General features: G+C 39.3%; 1 protein-coding gene across 2 annotated transcripts in view; it reads left to right on the plus strand.

Moving 5' to 3' along the window:
- The window catches only part of fto (FTO alpha-ketoglutarate dependent dioxygenase), a 122788-nt gene continuing 96941 nt past the window's right edge, over positions 1-25847 (plus strand). For both annotated transcript variants that reach the window (XM_056753586.1, XM_056753594.1), the window contains exons 1-3: positions 1-78; positions 22598-22675; positions 22817-23597. In XM_056753586.1, the coding sequence (XP_056609564.1) occupies positions 1-78; positions 22598-22675; positions 22817-23597 (937 nt within the window). The remainder of the gene's footprint in view (positions 79-22597; positions 22676-22816; positions 23598-25847) is intronic.

Below are 25847 nucleotides of genomic sequence, written 5' to 3' on the forward strand. Positions count from 1 at the left end.
ATGAAACCGAGGCAGTGTAAACAGTACTCCAGGAACATGAAAAGATCGGATGACAGTGAGAGGGAAAAGAGGAGAAAGGTATCGCTTGTAGTTTTCTCTCAGTTTGCCAAGCACTTCATGTGGTTTCAAAGTTGATAAGACACAGTTCAGTGTGTCCGGAGCGGTATTGCATGCGCTGATCGGTGCCGTGTGTTCATTTGAAGTGTGCGCGTGTGATGCTGCTGATCTCGCCTGATGTTTTCATTCTTTTATCGTTTGATTTCTTTCTTTCTTTGTATACCGTGATCCAGCACGTGGGTGTGAGTTGAAGCACAGCGCCAGGGAAGTGTTTTCTCGTGACTGTCACATACAGAGTTGGCTGTAATGTGCCTTGTGGAAGTCAGTTGAATCGTGGTGGTAATGAATGAAGAGATGAAGAGTGTTCAGGTGTATCTGTCCCTCCATTTATATAATTCGAGACGTGTGTATAGTAGTTTAATTTAGGTTAATCCACTAACTGTTGTAAACGTAAGTATGATGTGCTTCTTTTATCTAAACAGGCAAGGATTGTTGATAAAGTAGCATGTCATTTTGTGCATGACCCTGGTGTGAATTATATATAGAGCTTCTACTTGTATCACTTTAAGTAACATTTGTACATCATTAAAGTCCGTTTTCACATTCCACTGTCTCTTGTGGTGAAGATTGTGTGGTTTGTTGGTAAAAACATCAAAAGTTTGGCTGGCATTTCTTTTGCATTTCAGATTACGTTAGTTTATGAGAAGAGCTGTTCTCACAGTCCAGTTGCTTTTGTCAGTGGACTGTCTTCACTCCTCTTTTTGTACTGTATCTCAGATTTCATTATTCGTTTCATTTCTTTTATTATCATGATCATTTTTGATCTTCTGTTCCTCTCTGATGGCATGTTTTTGGATCATGTTTGACAGAAGGGAATCTGTGTAGTACTATGTGGTTCCTTTGGTTTATTGCCGCTGCTTCAGAGTACAGATGAGACTCACCGAGATCCAGATGGTTCTCAATCTGTAAAACAAACAGACAGGTGAGGTGAATAAAGACTATCCACTGGATACGGCCATATTTTTGTACATAAGGGGTTGGTGTATTTACTTGTATTATTATTATTTAGTCATAATAATAAATAAAATAATATAGGAGTTGTTTCTCTTTCATAAACTTTTGAGCATTTATTCTCAATAACTGGGACATGGACAGATGTCACCTGCGAGTCTGTGAACTATCAATCTCAAAAAGGACTGTTTTTATGCTCTGTTTAGCTTTGCCAAGCATTTCCGAACCATATGTGGCACATGTGCATAATAAAAAGACCACTTACATTATTGTGCTGTTGCCTGCTTTAAAAGAGAGAGACTGTTGACTAATAGCCTATTAAAGGCTGACTTCATTCCTTTAGAAGTGGCCTTACATGGCCTTCACCTCAAAAATAATGTTTTCAATATAATTCAATCAAGGGAAATTGGACCATCAGAGTTTCTGGTTTTAACGCTGCCAAGATAACCACAAGGACGCCCCTAAAGTATCACTAGTACATTTCAGTTGCCCATTCGACCATCTTATTGGAATGTGGGTTATGTAATGTGACCTTACATGCTGTTTTTCTTTTATCACAGTTATAAATTAGTAAAGTACATTCTCATTGTTGGTCCATCTGCTGAGCACGTTTTGTTTTATAAATATTACACTTACCAGCCTTTGACACATTTACTGATGAATGCATTTCGGTCGTTTTAGGATTTCATTGTGCAGTGCCTTTGTTTGGAAACGAAAAAAGTCTTCACCGTGAAATCTGGGCAGATAAATAATCAAGGATAAAAGATAAAGCAAGTTATTCCAGAGCCGCAGTGTACGTGATGTGTTACAGAGGGTTACCAGATGTTCGGAGGCTTTCGCTCCTCTCGACCCATCATTCAGAGAGTTCTCGGCTCATTGGCTTTCTCGGCGCGTGTGTTTGCTGGAGCAAGCTGTTTAGGCTATTTCACTCCTGAACACTCATTAAAATGGTTTGTGTTCCCCTTGGCAATTCTGTTAAATTAACAGCTAGCTTCAGTTCAGGCCTGATTATTAGGCCACACAGCCAGTCTTGATGAATCAATTTCTCCCACAAAATGTTCCTCTGTAAAATAGTGTTAAGGTAACGATTTATAGGTCCTAATGCCGGGGCGCTGTCATGTCGGAGCTGATGTTTTAGCGGGAGGTGGTGTTGCTTTCGGCGTAATCAGCAGCTTTTCTCATCCACCCCCCTGTTATTTTTCCCTCTCTCCGTTCGTCACCGCAAGCCTTCGTCCTATTAATGAGTCTATAATAGAGAAACAGTGTCGGACAGCCACATAAAACTTGTCAGGAATACATAATTAGACCCGTGTTCAAGCAGCACCGGGGGTAGATTTATATCTGGAGACTGAGTGATGTGAAAGTTGAATCGAAAATAAAACAAAATAAGGTAATGTTCATGACTTCTGGTTCTGGACATCTGAAAAGAGGAGAGGGAAAGAGTGAAATAGAGTGGGAGTGTTCGAAAAAAATACTGCCACAGTTGATAATGATGCCATTACACTAATGGAGGCAGCAAATGAAGTAGCAGGCGGACATCGTGCTTTATTGCCATAGGGGGTCGTTTCCTGCTGCATTCCTAATGGCTGGAGCCGCCGGTATTGATCAGGCCATCATACCGCTAATCCACACAAGCATTACTTACTGCCGCAATGCCGTGTCAGTCTTTCCACCACTGCCACCCACAGCCACAGGCCCCACAACAGAGCCTGTAATTTAAAAACAGAGGATTGGATGGTGGTGTGGAGGTCCGCAGTATAGAACTGCGTCAGTCAGTGTCCCTTCAGTCAAGCTTCCAGAATGTTTTATGACGCACAGAGAGTGATTGAATATGGACAAAGGTGTTTCTTTAATTAAGAGTTAAGGCGTTATCTGGTCTTCAGCGTTTTAATTGTTCTGTTAGTCCGTGTTTTAGTAGAACGATAAGTGTGCTGCTCTCTTCTCTAATGGCTCAGAGCTGTAAATAAGTCCAGGCAGATCCATACCTTTTGGTGGCAACGTCAATTTACTGGCAAGTAAAACACTAGGCATGAAATTGTATTTGATTAAACAAAATCTCATTCCGATCCATCAGCTCCAAGCCTAATTTAGTTCATCTTTCAGCAAGAAAACGTATATCTACTTTTTCATAAATAAGTTTACATTTTAGGAATCGGTGTCAAACTCCATACAGTAAGTGGATTAAGAAAATGAACCATTTTATGTAAGAGAACTCATTTGCATTATCAGAGGCCCAATTTTAGTTCACAAAGTCCACTTTTAAAGGGGTCATATGACACGGTTAATACCAATACTATTGTTTTTTTGTTTCTGTTTTTGTTTTGTTTCATAGTTTCTCACACTATGATATGTGGTAACTACAAACATAACTATATATAGCGTCCAGCTGTCCACCAACAGATAATAACAATAATGTTATGCTAATTCTATTTGTTACATTTAATTAATAAGTTAGTTCAGTGTTACAGTCATAAAGATGGTTGAAGATGACCTGCTGATGTTTTACGCTTCACAAAGAAACACAACGCACTCTTTATGTCACATGGACTTCTTCAAAGACTAGAGGAGTTAAAGCCATTACTCTGGTGAGAGAGTTTTTGTCTTTTAAGGACAAATTTTACATATATTTTTTATGCGGTCATGTCTCCGTATCAGTTTTAAGGCATCCTGGACATTGCGAAATATGACATCAGCAAGGGCCAGACAACATTCAGGATCCTATCAGTGCCTAGACAAGTATGTCATCATTAATTTGCTAGCGAACCGCCAAAACAGTTTGTAATTAAATATATTAAAATGTAGATATATATGTTTATAAAGCGAACCTAGCACACATTGTGTTCACAAGCCGAAATTCTTTCAAACTCTGACATACGTAGAATGTCTTAGTAGGATTTAAATGATGCTTCCATTAGATTCTTACATGATCAAATAGTCTTTCATAGTTGCTGTAAATTAATTCCCCATTTTCTAATGTTAGCCCTTACCTCACCTAATGATCACCTTCATCACAAATGAGTTAAAGCTCGATTAACATGTACAAGCGGGTCTTACTTTAACACAACCCCGCTCTGCTGTCATCTTCCCAGCCCGAGCCGTCTGTCGCATTTTCCTGTATCAGCATATCGCCCCTAACCTCTGCCCTCCGCTAATCAAACACTTCACCTTGAGGGAAACATTCATTCAGCTCTCTCATTATGATGGCTTCTGTGGTCATAAAGATGTATATTTATATTTCCGGCTGTTGCAGGGAAACTAGATATTGATCTGGATATTTAGTCATTTCTTTCTGCCGGGACATCAATATTACGCTAACGTGTGTGCGAGCCGCGCTTGACCCTGTCCCCAGTCTCTATCTGTCCTCCCATTGGAGTTCAGTGATATACTATTCTGAAAAGCAAATCAATGAGTGAATATGAAGTTTGAAGAGTAATATAAGGCGACCCTGAGGCCTATAGCGGCGGCATTGATCCAATGTGTGGATTAAGGTTGATTTGTTTGTTGTGAAGCATTTCACCTTTTATATCATCCAGAGGCCAACACATATCCTCAAACTAACATTTATGGTTATTATCCGCATTTTCCTTGCCATTGTATTTGCATAGAATATTGTTCATTAAAGCGCCGTGTTATAGGGTTATGTTCATTATGTTTATTAGACATTTATGGCCTATATTATGCGCATTATAAAAGCCCTGTTGCCTATTTCGACCCATGTGGACCTGAAGTGCATATGTTTCCCTCAGTTTTAATGGTTTTTATTGTGATGTGTTTTGAGGTCCACTTATAATGATTCGAATGTCTCATGAAACATGAATAACTGATGTAAACTCAGCAGATTTCAAGTCAGTTTGTCAATGTGTATGTGACATTTGTGAAAGCGGGGAGAGGGGACGCTTGGCTATTTGCTGATCATTGGTGATATGTATTCAATAATCAATGTGATCAATAACAATAGGACCTGCTCAGAAAAGCTTTGAATAAACATAAGATTGACCTTGTAACCTAGTCATACACTCTTCAATTTTAAGGGCCTTTTAGTCAATTTAGTTCAAATTGAATTTAGTCTTATAGTCAAACTGCTTTAAAAGTCAGTTTTCATATGTTTGTTGTAATAATTTAAAATACATAATTAAATAAATATTGTATGTTTTATTGAAAAATATAGATAATATATATTTTTATAGTGCATAATATTGTGCGTCTTTGTCATTTTCTCCTTTCCTCTGACTGTGGCATTGAACAGCAGGTTCCTTCTTTGCTGTTTATTTGTGAATTTATTTTCTTGTGTAATAGCTCACCTTTTCTTGTAAAGGAAAACTAGCTAATGGCAGCCCTTTGCCCAACATCTGCTTCCTATTGCCAGTCCAAAGTCCCCCTTTCACTCGATCTACAGGAGGCCACTTTCACTACAGCCTGTAAACACTAACTCTTAATTTGTACATCATAAGTTATGTTCTATAAATGAGGGAGCGAAAGTGGGCTTGAGCACCTGGCCTGTGTGGGGATGGGGGACGAGGCAATGCCCCTACCTGTGCCAGTTGGAAGGCTGTCTTTACGTCTGTGTCTGCCAGAAAAGAAAATGTAGGTCCTGGCCTGCCAGCCTACTGCTGGGTACACACAGGCACATGTAGTGTGTAATAAAACTACAGTATATAAAGAAATTTACATGTGTGACACTTCTTTTAGCATTTTGAAAACGGAGCTGTTTCAAGTGTTTAATTGAGCTTGCTTCCAGAAAACAGTTGAATTTAGACTTTTTTTATTTCTGGTAGATCAGGACACATCTACGACACCTATATAGTGTACTGGGTGCTTGTAAAATGTTATGGAAATAAAAAAAACATATACTGATAATGATTTTTTTTATATTGAACCTAGTAAGTAGCTTACTATTAAAACAACCTTAAGGCTGAAATCCGTATTTTTAATTTAAAATAAATAAAGCATACAAAAATTCTTGAGCAAAGTTAGTGTTCAAAAATGTCTCAATGTAATGTACTCTACCCCCATTCACAGTGCTAAGCTTACAATAGATGATAGATAATTTGAGCTGTTGTTGGGTACGATTTAACAATAAATCTCAGTGTGGCATATTTGGACTAGTAACTAGTAAGTATAGGTAAAGTAACCTGTCTATTTTATTTCAAACAGAGGTGGCAGTATAGAGGCAGAACATTCAGATTGCAACGTCAGTCAGTTTTTAAATCAGTTTTTAAAAAGCTATGTTTCTGCATCTCCGAACTTCAAACTTTTTGTCTCTCTCCTTTTTCTGGGACACTCGTTTTATGACTTGGAGAAGTCTACTAAAAAGCTGAGGATTTGAATCCACCAAGAACAGGATAGGGAGGGAGATTTAACACAAAATTATGGTGTATAAATGCTTTATATTTGGGCCTTATGTTTTTGGTTTAGTCTACTTGTACTTTTTGTACTGAAGTATTTTCAGACCCTTAGCAAAACATTTGAAGTGTATTTTCTTCTGTGCCTTTAAGATATAGCCTTATTCTTACAATAACATTGTGTCAGGTTCCCAAGACAATCCACACAGGGTTATGGTGAAATTTTTGTTAGTTCACTCAAAAATAAAAGTTCTGTCATCATTTATACACCCTTTTGTCATTGAATTTCTTTCTTCTGCTGAACACAACAGAAGATATTTTGAAGAATGTTGTTAACTGGCCACCATTCACTTGCATTGGTTTTGTGTCTATACAATAGAAGTAAATGGGGGCAGTCCTGTTAGGTTCCTTTCTTCAAAATAACATCGATTGTGTTTGGTGGAAGAAAGAACATCATAAAGGATTGAAATGACGAGGGTAAGTAAAATGTTTTTTGGGTCAACTATCCCTTTAAGGTTCAGAATAGGCCACTGGTTGTAAGCAATTGGCAAATGTTTCATATCGATAGCCATTTAAGGTGATTCTTTATGTTATAATTTTTTTATCAATTCAGAAGTTTTTGTGTTTGAGTAACATATATAAAACTATTTTCTGTGTTTCATTGTTTTCCTTCACTTCATCACAACTTTAGTTTGGCATCGCCATGCCAACAGGTTAAGTGGCACCTTGTCAGGTGTCCAGTGTGTGATGCTCTGGCTTCAAGGTGAGTTGCAGACAGAGTGAAAGAGAGAGCAAGAGTGAGCACTCAAGTGGTCACTGATGCATGACACTGGCCTCTTATTACTGTCTATTCTGCTTTTACCTACACACACATGCACACCGGAATAGTTGTGAGTGGTGGTCTTTTGGATGGTCATTGGTATGCTTGCCGTAATTTTTCTGTCAAAATGCGTTCTCTCCTTTTCTAGCTGTCTTTCTCGCTCTCTCACTCTCTGTGCCCCTGGTCATCCAGCTGTAAGTTCACCCCCAAATACTGTCAACCACATGATCAGGCCTGCATAAAGAAGGCTTCTCTGTTTTTCTGTCTATCATACACTTTTCTGTCCCCCTCGCTCATTCTCGCTCTCTGTCTCTTTGTTTTTGTTAGAAGGCCAGACCTCTCATCTCCCCTGTTGTTTATTTAGATGAGATCAGGCAGGGTTAGTGGTTCAAGTTCAGTTGTTATGGTGATATGAAGCAGACATCTGTGTTCTTCTAACAACACCGGCTGAATGGAAGATGTCCCAGCGTGTTATGAAAATCTTTCATCTAACCATACCGTATCTTTTTGTATTTTTCCCAAGACAGATGTTATTAGCAAATCATTGCGAATAATGACATAAAATATGACTTTGACATGATCAAATCTCTTCCAAATCCTAGTAACCTGCCTGCAATTTATCACATCATAGACATGTTTCTGACCTGGCTGACCTGATTGTTTCAATTGCCAGTTGTAGCCAGGTTTACATACAACCAAATAATCCATTTAATCGGATTGATGGCTCAATCGGACTGAATAACCTTCATGTAAACACTTCGATCTATCCGAATCGATACGATTGAAAGCTGTGTTGTAGACCGAAAGCAATCCGATCAGGAGGAAAAAATATGCAAATGCTTGAATCAGAGTATTTTCTCAATCGGATTTAAAAATACCTTGAGCACATGCGCAGTGCTGCGTATGTTTTATACATCTTATGTTTACGTCAAATATGAAAAAACACGAAACTCTGCACAAGAGCCTTTTCTATTATTAATTAAGGGAATGGGGACACGAGGTGTATGTTCTGCTGCCGGGCTTCTGTGTGTTCTTTTATAACATTTCATAAAGCAAAACGTATGTAATATTATTTGACAACTTAGTTTTCATTTCAAATATAAAAAAACGGACTATGTTAACATCATGCATCCATCCAAAGACAAAGTTTGAAGGGATATGTTAGACGAGTGTGCAGGGTTGCCCTTTCCTGCTACGTTTAAAGTGCATGGACGATCAGGAAGTTTTTTAACGGTTCATGCGGTTGTTTCTTTCCCAAGGGTTAAAAGTAATAATGTTGTTCATCAGTTGTTGATAATTTTCTATGTGAGGTCATTTGAGCTAGTTTTTGGATAGTTTTGAATAGCCATTGGACTGGATTTGTTGCGCGAATCTGGCAACCCTAGCTGTGTGCTTGCGTAGAAGTTTTGTTCAGAACATATTTCATATGCATGTAAACACGTTTTTGAACCGTATTGCAACATTTAGGGGACATGTAAACTGCACCGGCATTATCTGCAATCAGATTGAATTCATTCGGATTGACAAAAATGGGTGCATGTTAACAGCCTGTGTTCCTCAATAGGGAGGACAATCCCAGAATGCATTGGAATAAACTCGATGAAAGTGTCACAAAAGTAGTTTTACTTTTTTCCTCTTTTTGTTGTGTGTATTTTGGTGTGTTGACAGTCTGACAGACGTTCTCGCCCTTGAGTGAGGGCACATACTGTGTGGATTGGGCTAATCCAGGAACCTTGTTCCTCACGCAATCACTCACAGCCTCTGTCGAGCTATCTCTGTTTGTAATAGCGTACTCCACTCTATGATGACAATGGGGATTAAACAATGAGGTTTTAAATTTTTTACTTTTCCTGTTTTAGAGGAAAGAGAGCTTCTTTATCAGCTCCTCCAGGATCCAGCATCATCCTCTTCTCTCCTCCGCTGCCAATTACACAGCGGATCATATACTTCAAGGGTATAAATGTTCCAACACAAGTATTAGTGAGCAGAGCTGAGTCCCTGACAGATGTAGCAACTTTAAGTCTCTACTTGTGGATGTTCTTTTACTTTAATTAATTTATGTATCCTCTTTTTGTCCCTCCCGCTCATTCATGACAATCAGGGTTTTCGTGGGGACTCTGAGAATGTGTCATCGCGCTCACTCCTGCGTCTTGTTTCATAAATTCGGTTGGCTAATGTATCCAGGAAAACAGTAAATGACAGGTTAACAGAGCAGAATTGAGACAGATTGCGTGTTTGTGTTGTGGGACTATGGCAGGAAAGAGAGTTTGGGGGTCAGTGAGTGATTTGACGATGAGAAATGACTTCATAAAGTGCATGAATAAAGAAATAAAAAATACAGACATATATTCAGCTATTCCAACTCAAATCTGCTCAGAGCAGGGTTCGAACCGGCAATCAGTCTAACTTTGCTCGAGAGTCTGACGCCCTACAGGTATACTATGACGTCTTATTAGAGTACTCATGTCGAGGGAAAAATACGTTTTTTTTAAAGGAGACATCAAATGAAACCCCACTTTTTTGTGTTTGAGTGCTATAATCGGGTCCCCGGTGCATCTAGCAACCCAGAAAACGTGAAAATAAAAACCCAGTAAGTTTGTTTTGGTGCGCCTTTCCCTGCAAGCATGTGAGAAATCGAGCCATTCAGATTTCACTCCGGTTGTGATGCCCAAAGCCTTATTCTACACATTTCCACCTGATTTTTCTACCTGGGACAGTACAAGCAGGATTAGCTTCAAAGTTGTTCCTCAAGAGGGATCGAGACTGCCTGAACGAGACAAAACTGCCGATTTGAGAAATATTTATCAACAGTCTAAATTGAGGTAATTGTGCCGTATATATAGGAGGATAATGTTAGCATATGATAGCGAAGGGAGCTAAGTCAGTCACGGGCTAAATAGAACATTCAAAGCTTGTGTTAAACTTACTGTATATAAGTGCAGATGGACACTTGGAGTTTAGCTGTATGATTGTTAATACATTATGTTTTATAATATGTTTAGCAGAGGCAAGCTGTTTGTTTTGCTTATGAACTGGGGTGAACGCTGCAGGTTAGTTTCATTTTAAACTTCTCCAATAATTCGTGCTTAGGTTGAAAAATCCTTCACAGCTTACTAGTTATGCTTTCACGTTGTGAGTAAAACGTTATAAATTGTCAATGACAAACGCTTAAATCCACGTTATTCTGCTTAGAGCTGCAGGTGCGCAATCTGTGGTTTTAAGGCAAGCATACACGCATTTTTTAGTCTCTGGACGAATGATTTGAGACCTTTAAAACTAAACTTACCACAGAGGAGTTCAGGAAACATAATTTAGATAAACCATTGCCATGGCAGTGCTACATGTGTGCTGTGTTGACATGCATGATGGAAGGGGGGTGGTGTGCACTGCGCTGTAACTCATGATCATTTAAAGGGACATGCACCAAAACGGGTTGCTGTGAGCACAGCTGTTTTTGACGAGGAAAGAGGGGTTTGTTTACACAGCCATTGATAGTTTTTAAGCAAAATATGTTCCAGACATTTCATGAAGACCCTAATAAATCATACCAACTTGTTGAAAATTATTATTAAAAATGATTTCTGTCTTATTTCTGGGGTTTTATTCATTTAATGATTCATTTATTAGTTTTTTGGTACATTTATCTATTTATTCATTTAAACTTAAGTCATTTTCAGGACACCATTAAATCCACTGTATGCAGAGCGGAAAGTGTGATTCACTTTAAAGCGCCTTCTGCCGCTATGTTGCTTTTTTGGGTGCCATTGCCATGGTGAATCGTAATATCGGAGCTCCAGTGCCTACCCAGTGTAAATTGAACTAACTCAAATCAGCTGTTCTGAAACCAAAACTCAAAGTTTCTAATTTCTAAGTAAAAAACTCTGAGTTCAAGGTTTTACCTAGTGTTTCTAATTATTGAATATGGCCCCTGGTGTCTTGTCAAAACTTCATACATTTGTTATCACTACTTCACTTTATTTTTGTTTTTAAACAATTTCCTTTTTACTTTAAAATGTTTTAGTTTTCTCCATACTTTCTGAATTTACTCTTCTTATTTTGACAAACAATTAAAATACCAGTAAGTCTGGATAATAAATAAACTTAAATCTACAAAATCTATTTTCAGTTTTATTTTAACTATGATTTTATTTAGAACTTCTTATTTTTATTTTGAATTATTTCATGGTTTATATGTACAATATTTGTTATGCCAATCAATTTTTCGTCCCATTTTTATTTCATTGTGTTGACGTGTTTGCGGTTTAAATAGTAAGTTGGAAAAATACTCTATTCCTTCGTAGGCCATTTCGTTTTTAGGTTTACACCATAGCCCAGCAAAACAATCTCTGGCAAATGGTATTTATGATTTGAGGGAAAGCACATTCTCACTTTAAAGAGCAATTTATTGTACAAAAATGGCCGTATGGTCTTTTTAACAAGATTTTTCATCAAGTTTTTAGCCTCTAGTATCATTATTTGTGTATGTTTATTTTGTGAGCTGTAAGTATAATACTTAACACGTGGCTTCAATGCTAAGAGTCTGAAAACAAAATCCTTTTTAAATGTAATTAAATAGTGAATATGAAGTCAGTGCTAAGCCTTTCAGGAAGATAAAGGCATTTTTGCACGTGTCATTAAGAGGAAGTTCGAAATAATTTATATTTATAAGTTTTGCTAATAACTATTTTTATCACGAATGTCAATAACGATTCCTAAATTGAGTTCCAATTATTTGGAGTTGGAAGAAGTTTTAGACACCTTAACATCTGAGTGTCATTCTGCTTAAGGGTCTCTATGCACATATAGTCAGTGTCTTGAAATGGTACCATATATGAGCTAATGAGCAAACTCGCATTGTTTCTCTTCCATTATCATTAGCTTTGTGTTATTCCTCTCTGTCCTCCTCTCAGAGCTCTCTCTTTCTCTTTGTCGAGATGATTGTGACAATATTTCAGGTGTTGATCAAACATCGCTCTGACATCTGGTTAGACTGCAGTGTGCATTGGAAGTAACTTCTCCCCTGTGCTAATTAAATGTGCACCCGGTCTGTCAGCTCAGAGAGGGAGAGAGCACAGACTTATTATGTCACGCTTTTTGTGACACTGTCCTGACTTCTCTCCAATAGCTGTTTTTGAGATGTTGTCACAGTTCTTTAAGAAGCTGTTGTGCTCTTGGTGTCAACTAGACATGTCTATCACTTTAAAAAAAACACATAAGAAAAAGTACTGGCAGAAAATTACCAGCAGTGTTGGGTGTAACTACACGCTCGACCTGATTTTGCCAGGTGGTTGATGTCCTCAGGGCAACATATTTTGTTGACCTAAGGACAACATTTTTATAAAACCTAAACCCACACCAAACCCCCAACCCTACCCGTAACTTACCCCTAAAATAAGAGGGAAATGATTAGTGGAAAAACAATGGTCGGCAACCTAATCCTGGTTGGAAGATTACATTTAAAATAAACTGTAAACGTATTTCTGAAATCTGATTGGTTGATTTAAATGTTGTCCTAAAGATATCAACCACTTGGCAAAAACAGGAGAGCCGTAACTACACTGTAAAACTTTGCAGAAATTTCGCAGCAGGGTTGCCAGTAACTTACTGTAGATTTAATGTGCAATTAAATAATAAGGCATAAACTCACGTAGTTTATATATTTTTCTTTCATAAAACAAGACTTAATATCTTAGGTCCCTTTTTTTTGTTATGTAAATGTATCGTAATTTAAGAAGTTTTAAATATTTTTAAAGAAAACAAGAGAAAAATGCTTTTCTTTTTTTTGCAGTGTTGCTGTGCTAATGCCAGTCTCTTCTTGCTCATTTTGAATTTTGTCTTCTCAAATGTCAAGGTGTTTTAATTTTGATTAAAGTAATTGAAAACAGTACTAATTGGGAAGTATATTAAGTAGTTATTAAATCTACAGTAAATTACTAGCAAACCTGCTGCGAAAACTACAGCAAAGTTTTACAGTGTAGTTACTAAGTAATTAGTTACTGTAATTTTAATTACTATTCCCTTGAACAAGTAAAGGAAGGGATTACTCAATGTCCTCATATTATATAAGTGTCATCATGATATTACAATCTGGAGATTTTGTGTGTTTGTAGTTGTATGGCATCTGTCTCCAAAAGGCCATAATTCACCCCCACTTCTTTCCTCCCGGTCGACTCCTCCGTCTGAATACATTTGACCACTGGTCATGTGGTATTACGCGGGTCAGTAGGAGTAATTATTTCTAGCCACTGAAAACAGACTGAAGATGAATAGTTTTTGAAGAGAGTGTAATGTGTAGCTGACCCACGCTGACATACGGTTCATCCCGACTCTCACAGCCGTGATTTATTCCCACAGCATGTGTGTGCTTACAAGAGGCTCTTAGCCCTACCTCCATCTTCATCATGATACACAGGATGGGTTTTGGTGAGAGGCTAAAGGGAATGCTATTGCACTCATCATGATTTCCAAATCCCTCTGCTGACTCACAAATAGAGGCAGCTGCTTTACTAAGATACTTGCAGGACAGTGTGCCGTGTATATAGGAAAAAGATGACAAGTGTGTCTAATGCCCTGTTTACATATAGGGGTTATTACAATTTGCATTGTAATATAGTTGTAGTTCACCGTCAGAATGAAAAACCTGTCATCATTTACATGACATCTTGTCATTTCAAAGCTGTATGACTTTCTTTCTTCTGTAGAACAACAAAGAAGATATTTTGAAAGATGTTGGTAACAGAACAGCACAGCCCCCCCCCTTCTATTGTAACAATTGTTAATGAATAATGGGAGGCTGTTAACAATATTCTTAAAAATACTTTTTTTTTGTTCTGGGGAAGAAAGTCATACAGGTTTAAAACCGCAAGAAGGTGAGAAAATGATGACAGAATTTTCATCTTGAGCGTGAACTGGTCCTTTAAAGCAGCTGTACAGAAAAAATCTGGTAAAAGAAACATACACTGGAATTTCGCCTTTTCATTTAGGGAAAGTTCACCCAAAAATGGTAAAAAAGGTGTTTGATGGTTTGATCGCATTTATAATACGTCTGTATGTCCGGCCCAATCGTCCATTCCGGCCCCATACGTTAGCGGCCCACTGGGAAAAGTTCTGATACTCCATATGGCCAGTCTGCCCCTGGTCACAGCCGTAGGCCTTCGGTGGGTCGGCCGTTCTGGACTTTGACAGAATGTCCTACTGGTCAGTCCGCCCTTGAGGAAAGCAAACCGTTCTGGGTCACTTTTGATTAACATTGTAATTTTTCCTACTGTGTAAGTCAATGGGGTCCAAGAACTGTTTGGATATAAGCATTCGTCCAAAAATCTTTCTCAGTGTTCAACCAAACAAAGAAATGTAAACAGATTTGGAAAATCTAGAGAGTTCCTTTTTTTGTGGAACCCTTTCAGCTAAATCTGAATTTTAACCAATTTAGGTCAGTTGCAATAATTAAACTTACTTGTAAAATAAATGTGAACTTTGATTCGATTTTAATAAGTGCAGCTAGATTTTTAGAATCGGTTTAATATAATTTAAATTCAAGTGACTTCAAGCCATTTTTATTAGGGTTAACTGCTGAAATTGTGAAATATATTTATTTTCAGTTTGTCAAAGGGCTATTTACCTAATTCTGCATGTTGCCCAGACTGTTTAAATGTAGTATGTTTTCATTTGTATTTTTTTTTTAATTGTAAAGACTTATAATATTAGTTATTTATCTGTTATTTGTAAAGTGCTATAACAAGAACAATGTATAAGTGCATACAAGGACGTAATCAGCAGCAACAGTTTGTATAGCCACAACATTAGAGACCCTTCACTCAAATCTGATAACAAATTGGGATGATATACATTTGACATGCATATTAATGTTAGGTAAGGACAAAAAAATTAATAACTTAGCTCTGAATGTTTAAATATCCCATCTGAAAGTGAATCGAAATAGAATAGAATAGAAACGTAAATAGAATGCAAAATTATAAATACATTACATGAAATGAAGAGTAAATGTTGCATTCCAACAACATTGATATGCTTTATAAAATATTTTTTGTAAAAAAAAATATACAGGGCCGAGGCCACTTAACTGCGTCCATTCCTGGTTTACTCAGGGGCCAGGAAGCTGTCACTAGGTGGCACCTGGACATCAAGAAACGCATCTTTCTGCTCTCTCCCCTCTCACCAAGCAGATGTGAAGGTGTATTTTATAGGGTGAGGCCACTCTATGATGGCTTCCCTTGGCGCTGAATAGCTGTAAAGAGCCAAGGAGCATGACCTGCCCCACTCCACCCTGTTAAGCCTTCTGATTGGCTCTAATTCTTATTGGCACATTACACTGGGCACATGACAGTAACTGTGTTCCGTCCCACTGGCAAGCGAGCCGTTCCACAACGCACCCCACATACACACATCATCATGTTAGTGTCACTTCTGTTTCACCGATCTCATGTGAATTTAAGTGCTTAAAGCAGACTGCTCAATATGCCACCAGCAATTACATTTTCAAATGGGTCGGTTTGCAAACATCATCTGTGTTAATCTGTCTGTCACTGCCCGAGCTGCTGCCAGAGAGAGGAAAGAGGATTAAGTTATTCAGCCCCTGGTGGAATATTCTCTTTGTTCACACATGATTGAAGGGGAAGTAAATAAAGCAACAAGATCGCTTCCTGACGAGTTAAGAAAAGGCAGATTCCTTCTGCGGTGTGCCTTAGATTTGACTTAAGCTGTTCAGACAAGTCGCCCTCCCAGAATCCATTGCAAATTGGCGAAACGAGTGCGTGCGATCGGTCGTGGCAAGGAGAATAGTTCCGCCCGGGCCGTAGATTAGGACGGAATGACTGACACTGTTTCGAGAGGAATTAAAAGTTGGTCATCTGTTATTACACACACAGCTACGTTTCTGCTGTAAAGTCGCAAAGCGATACTCTCGTCACGGTGCGACAGGACATCAGTAGTAAAATTATCTGATTTACAGTTTGAACTACTAAGAACGGAGTAATCGGGCCGTCACGCTGGGATTTCCAGATAGGAAGTTTACAGGGAGTGATGTGGCACTGCCCCTCGTACAGAAACACGTTCTTAAGTTGACAGGAACGCTTTTAAAACATCGTACACTGGTGTGCCTAAATCTTATTGAGTTGTTTATTGTTGGAAGATCTCAGCCCCTGTCCTCTTCTTTAAACGCTCGGTACCGGGGCGAGCATGCTTCATCACTCAGCTGGGACTAACAAGCGTTACGCTCCTGCTAGCTGAAATTTAACGCCTGACCCGCTTATCGATCCTTCCCGCAGAGGAGAGAGAGGGAGAGAGAGGGCAGGTCCAGGCTGGACATTGTCCTTGACTCTGTGTCCGTTGGAGAGCCCTGGAGGACGCCCCACTTTCACCACCCACGACAACAACGGCCTCCTCCCTGGGGCTCGCTGCACTTTACAGAAGGATATTGATTTTGTTGGAGGAATGCAAGAGTGGAGAGAGTGAACGAGCAAAAGGAGGTGGTGAAAAAGAAAGTGAAAGAAATAAACAGAAGGTTTGACAGAAGGTAGAAGGAAATATTCAAACATAGATCCAGGAATCAGGGTTGATGGATGACTAGAGACTAAAGTCTGTGAGTCATAACATTTTGAAATAATTTAATCTAGGGGTGTCCCATTATACCAGTATTAACAGTGATGTTAAAAAACATGATTATCGATATTGTGTTTGATACCAATATGATAATATTGTAAATATCCCAACACCTATTTCAAATTTTGCCTTAAGAGTAACAATAATCTATCAATATCTGCCTTCCTATACTAACATTTTGTGTGTGATTTATTAACTCAAACAAAAGCAAATGCTAAATTAAGAATGAATCTTAGTTCATAGCATTATAATAAAACACTTGGTTATTCTGATAATATCGTTACGGCCAATTCTTTCCGTCACGATAACTGTTAGGACTGTGTACTGACAAGGTCTTCGCGATGGGATGTATCGATAGGTGGACCGCGATGTGATATATTGCGATACAATACTGTGGTGAGGAAGGCGGGATGAGAGCATAAGCGCACAACGGTCCCGCACATCTCACGGAGGAGATCATAAGAGGTCGAGTGACGGGACTGCTGACGAGGGAGGACCGGTCCCAGAAATGTTTAAGTTTGTATTTATTCATAAGTTTCTTGTGCCCGGCAGTCGACCGTGAGGTGGCTGCTGGTATTTTAATTGCGTATTATTGTTTGTTTATTTTTTATTAAAACTTTATTGAATGTTCGCCGGTTCCCGCCTCCTTCCTTCATATTATTGAACCGTGTTACAATCACAAATTGTGATATATTGTAATTCACAAAATACAGGTTTTTACTTGCGTAATATTGTTTGTTTTATTTTTTATTAAAACTTTCTTGAATGTTCGCCGGTTCCCGCCTCCTTCCTTCCTATTATTGAACCGTGTTACAATTACAAATTGTGATATATTGTAATACACAAAATACAGCTTGCTGTGTATTGATGTGTTAAACATGGTCCTATCTAGTCAGTCATTTCTCCCTTATCATTTCATACCTTATTTGTATTTTTGCATTATTTGTTTTATTTTATATGCGATTTTTACTGCATGATGATTTATGTTGCACTTAATATAAAGCAAGTGTACTAATCTGCAGGTTGATGCTAAACCACCATTTGTCTGCCAATTCCCCAACACTAACATTTGAAATCACGGTTACCGTTGTGTTGTAGCCTAACTCGGCACCAGTGCGTTATGTCTGTTTTTTGAGTGAAACTCTTTCAATCTGTCTGACCTCTAACCTCTTTTCTTTCCTCTTTTGGCAGCACTTGACGTGATGTGTCGCAGAAACATATTTTTCCGCTTTTAGATGAGTAAGACTGTGAAATATGTGTTGACACACATACACACACCATGAAAAGCACTTAAGCCTAGGGCCCGTGTGTTGTTTGTCAGGACGGCAGTGAAGCAACTCTCTTGTGTGCTTGTTTAAATACTTTCAAGTGATTGATTTGAGAACCTGGGCTTCAGCCGCGGGCTTACACCTGCTAAAGTCCTTACCAGACAGAGAGGGTGAATGAGAGTAACGGGAGGAGACATGCGGAGAGTGTCGTGTGACATTTAAGCTTCTGGTGTGTGTAGGTGTGTTTTAAGCAGGTGTAAGCACATACAGCATGTGTGCTTATGACATTTTGTACTCAAAAGTATTGAAATGGTACATAGTCAATATTGTTATTAGTTGCATTTGGCTAAGGATTTGTCTTTTGTAAATGTTTGTGTTTTTAAGGCTAGGATCACTATTATCATTGCTTATATATAGGGCTTTAGGAATTAAGTTTAGAGTTTTGGGACACCCCATAAGTATTAAACTTGAGAATGTACATTATTCTGCATATAAAAGACAAAAATTGTCTTATGTTGCGTTCACACCAAACGTGAATTAAGCGTTTTGCACCAGTAAATTACATACAAAGTTAATGCAAAGACACAAATAGACGTCTACTCGCGCGAAGGAATGTGAATAATTCACATTGCGAACTTGAGTGAGAAATTCACGTGCAAAGCTCATTGGACACCTACCTAATGTTTTTTTGCATCACTTGCGCAAAAATAACGAATTGACAATAATATTGAAGGAGGTACCACAAGTCGTATCTACAACAAGAAATCATTATAGGTGGACTCCTGACTCGGGTCAGTAAGCAACCACCCAAAATGCCCTAGTAATCGCACATTAGAGCACACAAAAACACTCGGAGTACCTCAGACACTGCATAGAAATGCCTGACAACCTTACAATGACACCCTATCAATTATGCCAGTTAACTTTGGTAAGTTCCTTTCACATTTTCTGTAAAAAAAAGTATCATATTAATTTGGGTGTGTATGATTGACTCTGTGGCTGTGGGTTGTGTCCCATTGTTCTGGAAAAACCCAAGATCTGATCTAGAGCTCGGCAGTGAAAGACCAGGAGTCATTTGATCAGGCTTTTCTGTCAGCCTCACACCAAATAAATCCCATATAGTCTGCCAGATCAGAAAAATCATTAATGTGTAGTGCCTGTTTCCATAGAGACCGCCCTGTTTGAGGTGAGCTAACCATGCGTTTGCCGCATGGATCATCTGGCTGTCATCTGAAACCCCCCTCTGCCATTCACATCTCCGTTAGATGGTGGAAACTCTTTCCTGTTACTTGGAGATGCTAACACGCCGACTGCCTTTCCACTTTGCACGGCCGCGAGTGCTTTTGAGTCGGGCCCACGGGCGTGTGTCATGGCACCTACGTGCTGTGTTCTCTCAGCCGGGTTCTATGCAGTCACACACAGGCCTTCAGCATGAGGTAAACGGTCGCTCTACGCCGCTCTGTTTGCTCAGGTGGATCCGTTTTCTCCTTTTCCTTCTATGAGGAGGACATCCCCTGTTCCTCCTCATGCACCTCACTGTCTGTACCACCGTCACCCACAGAACACATTCCGCAACTCCCTGACAAATAGGAGACTCGGAGGAAGTGCGTTTGATGTGTTTTGATGTTTTACAGGTGACTTGTCAAAGTGTTTGATTCAGCGGGGAAAGAATTGGTGACACACAAGCTCCAACCGTGTACTTGCCAAACACGGGGCTCTATTACTCACGCACATCCGAAAAACCTCCGGACATGGAGTGTGCACTCCCTTGCACACATGCATCTTTGTGTCAGGTTTAGTTTCTTTGACTTTGAGCGAGTTTGTTTCTGGTGGAGACTAATGAGTGAAACTAATGCCAGAATCTACACAAACTGGACTGTACATGTTTCAATCTTTTAATGTTTATAAAGCATTGCTTTGAAGCGATTGTATGAAAATCACTGCATGCCAAATAATATTGTGACTGAAAGTTAACTCACTGTGACTGATATCTTATCTTTTTCTCTGATCTCAGAGAAGCAGCGCTAGTTCAGATTGAGTTATTGTTTCTGTGTGTAATCGCTCCTCTTTTTCTATTTGTTTATGTGTGCATGTTAAGTGAAAAGGAGAAGAAAGCGTTCCATCTGTGCAGTAGAATGGGTCTGTCTTCTTTTTTCTTTGGAATTTGTGAGCGGCTTGATGTATTTGACATATGCGTGACAGGCCAGTGCTCCTCGAGTCTTGCTCTGAAACCGCGCTGTCCGGACCAGCTGTGTGTGCGGGTGTGCACATTGTTGTGTTTGCACATCAGAGCAGCCAAGCATCGCCACCGGCTAAAAAAAAACACACACATAAACTGCCCCCTTTTTTAATACCCTTTGCTTCTGTCATGAGATAAATTTTGACACCAACAATGAGTGTGTGTCAAGTTGTCAGTTTATCTCTCTCTCTCTTCCCTTTTACGCATCCACTTTGTCTCATTCCCTCTCACTCGCTCGCCCTTTTCCTCTGCCTTGTTCTTCCCTCTCTTCATCTCTGTCAGGCCTTTAAGTCAAGACTGTCCATGAATAGTGCATGTTATTTTGTTTGTAGATGTCATTTTGACAGTTTGCCTCTTTCTGGTTTTGTTCTGGTTTAGCTGAAACCTCTTAGAGGAGACGGGTCATACCTGGCCTCACCAAAGGAACTAGAGCAGTTCATCTCAAACTTTCTTGCCCCTTATTTTGCAGACCATTTTTTAAATTACAGTCCACCTCAAGTATAAAATGCTAAATGAGTAACGTGGTCCATCAGAATTCTTATTCCCTACGTCTAGAAGCATTTTGGACCAATCTGGCTGGTTTCATTATCAATATTGTGCTCAGAACTGATGAATCCAAAGGCAGAGGCTAGTTTCAGCTCACCTTCAGGAAGTCAAGCATCTAGAGTAAGGGCCTATTTGTACCATTATTATAAAATCTTGGAGTAACTTTATCTGTTATACAAGCCTATTTACACTCATGAGCACATACATACTCACACACGTGCACCCCATCTCTTTCTTAAATCAGGACATAACCTCTTTAATACATTTACTTTAATGTTATTAACAGGACATTTTTATTTTACTCTAAAAGTCAAGACCCATTCACACAAAGTCTAGTCACTCAGCCCCCTCGCAAAGAAAAATGTCCCATGTGAAAACTTTGCCATTATTAACATGTCTGAAATGTGAAACTCCTTCTTCGTAAATGTCAGGGAATACGGGTATATAGGGGCTTCTTTCTCTTTTAACGTCTCAGCTGTGCGCTTGTGTGCTTAAGTGAACAGCACGACCATTGCTTGTCAAGCTCCTCGATGGACGAGGCCAGATCAGGGTCACTGACGTAATGCCCCCACCGTCCCACCTGAACGCAGTCTCTCTCGCACCTGCGGTGAAGGAAAAGAGGACGTGTGTGTATAGGGAGGGACAAGAGTGGGTGCACTTGCGAGATTTATTTGGGTATCAGAGTTTTACACCGGTTGCTGTTGGATTTACAGGTCAGAATGGAATGCAGCCCAATGAAAAGTCCTTTGATGGGCATAGCAGGTTGAGTTTTAACAGAGGAGCATAGCATAGAAGGCCGTAGTTTATGTGGTTTTGAGAAGACCCTCTGCTGCCTGCTAGAGCCATAAAAACCTGAGAAGGCCATGAACGGGAGCGCTATGAGGAGGCAGCGATGGATTCTGGGAAATTCACTCCGACTAGGTGGAGACACTAGTGAAAGTGCCTGAAGTTTTCGCAATAGCCCTCCTCTCATCTGCAGCTCTTTGATGGTCTAAATGTGTCAATATGTGACATTCTCTAGATGTTTCTAGATTCTTTTAGTTTTTTGATTTTGTTTTTTGCAAGTAACATCTTGGTTGTTATAGTCTACTATGTTGTTCCAATATGGTGCCCACAGATAGTGTAGGATAAGACATTAATCTGGCAGTACACTGTAGGCTGTGCCCACACAGCTCTCAGTGCTCTGAAGGGATCAAAAGTGTGATAAAATGCAGAATAAAAACTGAATAATGTCAAATCACCCAAACAGATTCATCCTGGAAAAAGTTTACATTTCTTTTTTAACAACAGGAATGTTAATGAATAATTCACCTTAAAAACATAATCTGTCATCATTTACTCACCCTCTTGTCATTTTAAACCTTTGTCATTTTCAAAAACCATTGACTTCTATTGTATAGACACAAAACCAAAGCAAGTCAATGGGGACCAACGGTTTTCTGTTATCAACATTGTTCAAAATATCGTCTTCTGTGGAAGAAAGAAAGCCATATAGGTTTGATATGACAAGAGGATGTGTAAATACTGATAGGAATTTCATTTTGAAGGTGAACTATCGCTTTAAATCTTGAACTACATATGCCTATGGGTTGTTTTTGAGGGACCCCAAATATAAAGAATGAACAGTCGTGACAGATCACAAGACTTGTGTGTGTGAATGTACTGTAAAGTTTGTTTATTTCTGGTTTCTCTACAGAGGCGGAGGCTTCTACAGGAGCTGGGAGAACAGAGGATTCCCTACCTTTCACCTACAGACCCCGGATTCCAGGAACTGGTTAGAAATCCTTGTAACATCTCCAAATTACTTCAGTACTTTTCGCAAACATACTTTGATGTTGCATAGTAAAAAGACACGCTGTTTTTATGTATTTAATATGTACATATTTAATGGTTGATTGTGTTTATACTTCGACAGTGGGACTCCAGTTATGCCGGACTGGCTCTACGGCAGTCCAGTTGCCTGCCTGACGGTCTCCATGAGAAAGTTCAGTCTGCTCTGGTCACTTTACATCGCCATGGCTGCCTCCTCAGAGATCTCGTCCGTGTCCGAGACCGTGACGTCTTCACAGCCGTTTCGCGCGCCCTCGTCGGTCAGGCGGGCTACACGTACCGTTATCTGGACACGCGTCTCTTCACCATCCCCTGGCACTGTGAGGGAGAAAGTGGACAGAGAGACGAGAAAGAAAAACCGTGCTGTGAATCTGACCTGAGGGACGCTTGCAAAGCATTGTGGGAACTCAATCAGTTTTTTAGTACAGATGTGCAGCAGCAGCAGACAAATGTGAGAGGCGTTAAACGTTCCCGCAGTGACACCGAAAACAGTGAAGATGCATCTGTGGAGGGTCCGTGTAAGGAGAATGTTTTGGACAGGTTGAAAGAGGAGAAGCAGGAAAATGTGGAGAGGCTTGATGAGGAGCAGGAGGAAGAGGAAGAGGACGAAGAAGAAGATAGCGGTCAGGGCTGCTCTCATTCCTCACCTCCTTCCTCTACTATGCCATCAACTCAGACCGGCCTGGTTCAGTTTAATGTTACTCTCATCAACTACATGGACCCAGCAGCCATGACGCAACTGAAAGAGGAGCCATATTACGGGATGGGCAAGATGGCGGTCGGCTGGCATCATGATGAGAACTTGGTGCCTCTCTCACCAGTCGCTGTTTACAGCTATAGCTGCCCTCTAGAGCCAAAGAATGAAGGTGAGAGGTCAGACAGTCTTAGTATAGACCAGGGTTTCCCAACAGGGTTTATCATAAGTTTATGATCAAAATGCAAACAGGATCATGCTTATTTTGACAACAGTATTGTGGACACATGGCAGGCAAATGCTGTTAATTATTACATGAGAACATGATAGTATCATGATGATTAAATGATTGACTGAGTTGATTTCCAAATAACAACATTTTTATTGATCTGGCAACATTTCTTGAAATCATAGAGTACAAATAAATTGGTTCAGCTGATAAAAAATGTTGGGAAGCCTGTAATATTTTATGATAATTAAATAATATTGTTAGTTCACATATCGGTAACAAAATATAAATAGAAATGCTTGTTGTGAGATAAATTTAAAAATAATTTAAATATTAATTAAATATTATGTAAAATAATATACAACTATTATGTAAAATAATATAAAATGTAACGTAAATATTAATAGAAAATGTAAAAATAAAACCAAAATAGTGTAATAATATAATATAAAATAAAATTATATAAAATACTATTAAATAAAAAATTTATTAAAAAAATCTGAGCTCCAGTTTAATGAAAAATAAAAAGACAATTTGAAGGATAAGTTCGAAAAAATATATATTATGATAAAGTATTATAATATTGTGTAAGAGCTCTGTATGTGAAGCATCACACGGATGATGCAGGTTTAAATCTGTCATTCGAAAAATCATTGACCCATTCCCTCTCCCTGTTGTTTTTTTAAATCCTTTACTCTATTAGTCTGAAGAAAAGCTCAGAATGATATTCGTAACAATAAGGGATAATATTCCTTCCTAACATACCTTTAGCACAGTTCATTACCTCACTCAGCTGCGATCTAAAGCTGTTAATATGACACTAGGCAGTGTAAAATCATATTTCAACTGATGGGTTGACTGCACTCATCCAGTCATTGCATGAAGTTGTACCATGAAAAAGGAACCAGATCTACCATATTTCACATGAGAAGCTTTTCTACACATCGGTCTCTATTCATGTCAAGCTAACAGTAACAGCTTAGCAGGCATCTGTGTTTGTGTGTGTGTGAGTTAGACAGAACAGAGCGTGCTGTGCTAACCAGAACCACCTGCCCCACGGGCTCTGTTTCGCCAATCTCTTACTGACCGATTTGACCCTTGACCTCCCCAGAGCCCGCTTCAAACACTGCATGAATGGTCCGTGTGTGTTTTTGTGTGTGAATGTGTCAGTTTGTGTGGAATTATTCCGCAGCTGTTTTTTGGAGGTAAAATTGACCCCTCGGTTCCAGACTTCAGAGAAACTCCCCCGATGGAACGTTTTTGCAGCGTGTACGCACCCTTGCAGAGCATCGCACAAAACGTTGCCTTCACTTTAGAGAAATCGCTGTGAAATGCTGCAGACCAGCTGAAACGGATTTGTACTCTGAGGAATTTCACTTTGTACATCTTTTTTTTTGCCGTGTGTGTTAGTATGTGTGTGTGCACGTTGTATTTTTTATTGTCCCTTTGGATAACATCTGTATGTTGTATAGATTCTTATTTCACCTTAGCGCACTTTAAAGGTTACGTGTGTTCTGCAGAATACCTTTGAATAAGGGTTTCACTATGCATGCATCTTTTAACACATCTGTGATGGGTTTATCGAGTATGTTGGCCATGCTGCGGCATCCCGATCACAGACTCCTCGCTTGTTCGCTCAAACCCGGCAACAGACGTCGCTCCAGCAGGGGAAGTTGCTCGCTGACAAATCTGTCCAACTCTTCATCCAACACTGACTAGATCCAGCTCATTTCCTTTTAGAGCAGGCGTTGGTTTGCGCCACTGTGGTTTTTGATCAAATCTTTTCCGCTTTGTGTGTGTGCTGCTGTGTTAGCTGCAGATGGCCCTTTGAGAGCTGTGTCAGAGAGCACAGACTGAAATTAAGTTACTATTTATCCCTGCTGAGCGAAGAGAAAACCTTGCTCAGGGCTCAGGCTTCCAAGAGCGTTTTAGTATTGATTTCACTGATGGGTGTCGGCCCTGCCCTCTCTGAATTTTGCTGTTATCATTGTTACTTTACTTCAGTCATTTGCTTTTACACTGTATTTCACTTTGGTTCTTGATCATTTGATGGAAAGGGAATGGGTTTGTAAGTTTGTATATAAAGTATCTGAAGTGCCTACTAGTAATGGTCAGTACCAATTGGAGCAATCTAGCATTAAAGGCATAATTCACCCAATAATAACAATTCTGTCATGATTTATTTACCCTCAT

The sequence above is a fragment of the Triplophysa dalaica genome, chromosome 1 (genome assembly GCF_015846415.1).
Source record: "Triplophysa dalaica isolate WHDGS20190420 chromosome 1, ASM1584641v1, whole genome shotgun sequence".
In the NCBI taxonomy this organism is placed as follows: domain Eukaryota; kingdom Metazoa; phylum Chordata; class Actinopteri; order Cypriniformes; family Nemacheilidae; genus Triplophysa; species Triplophysa dalaica.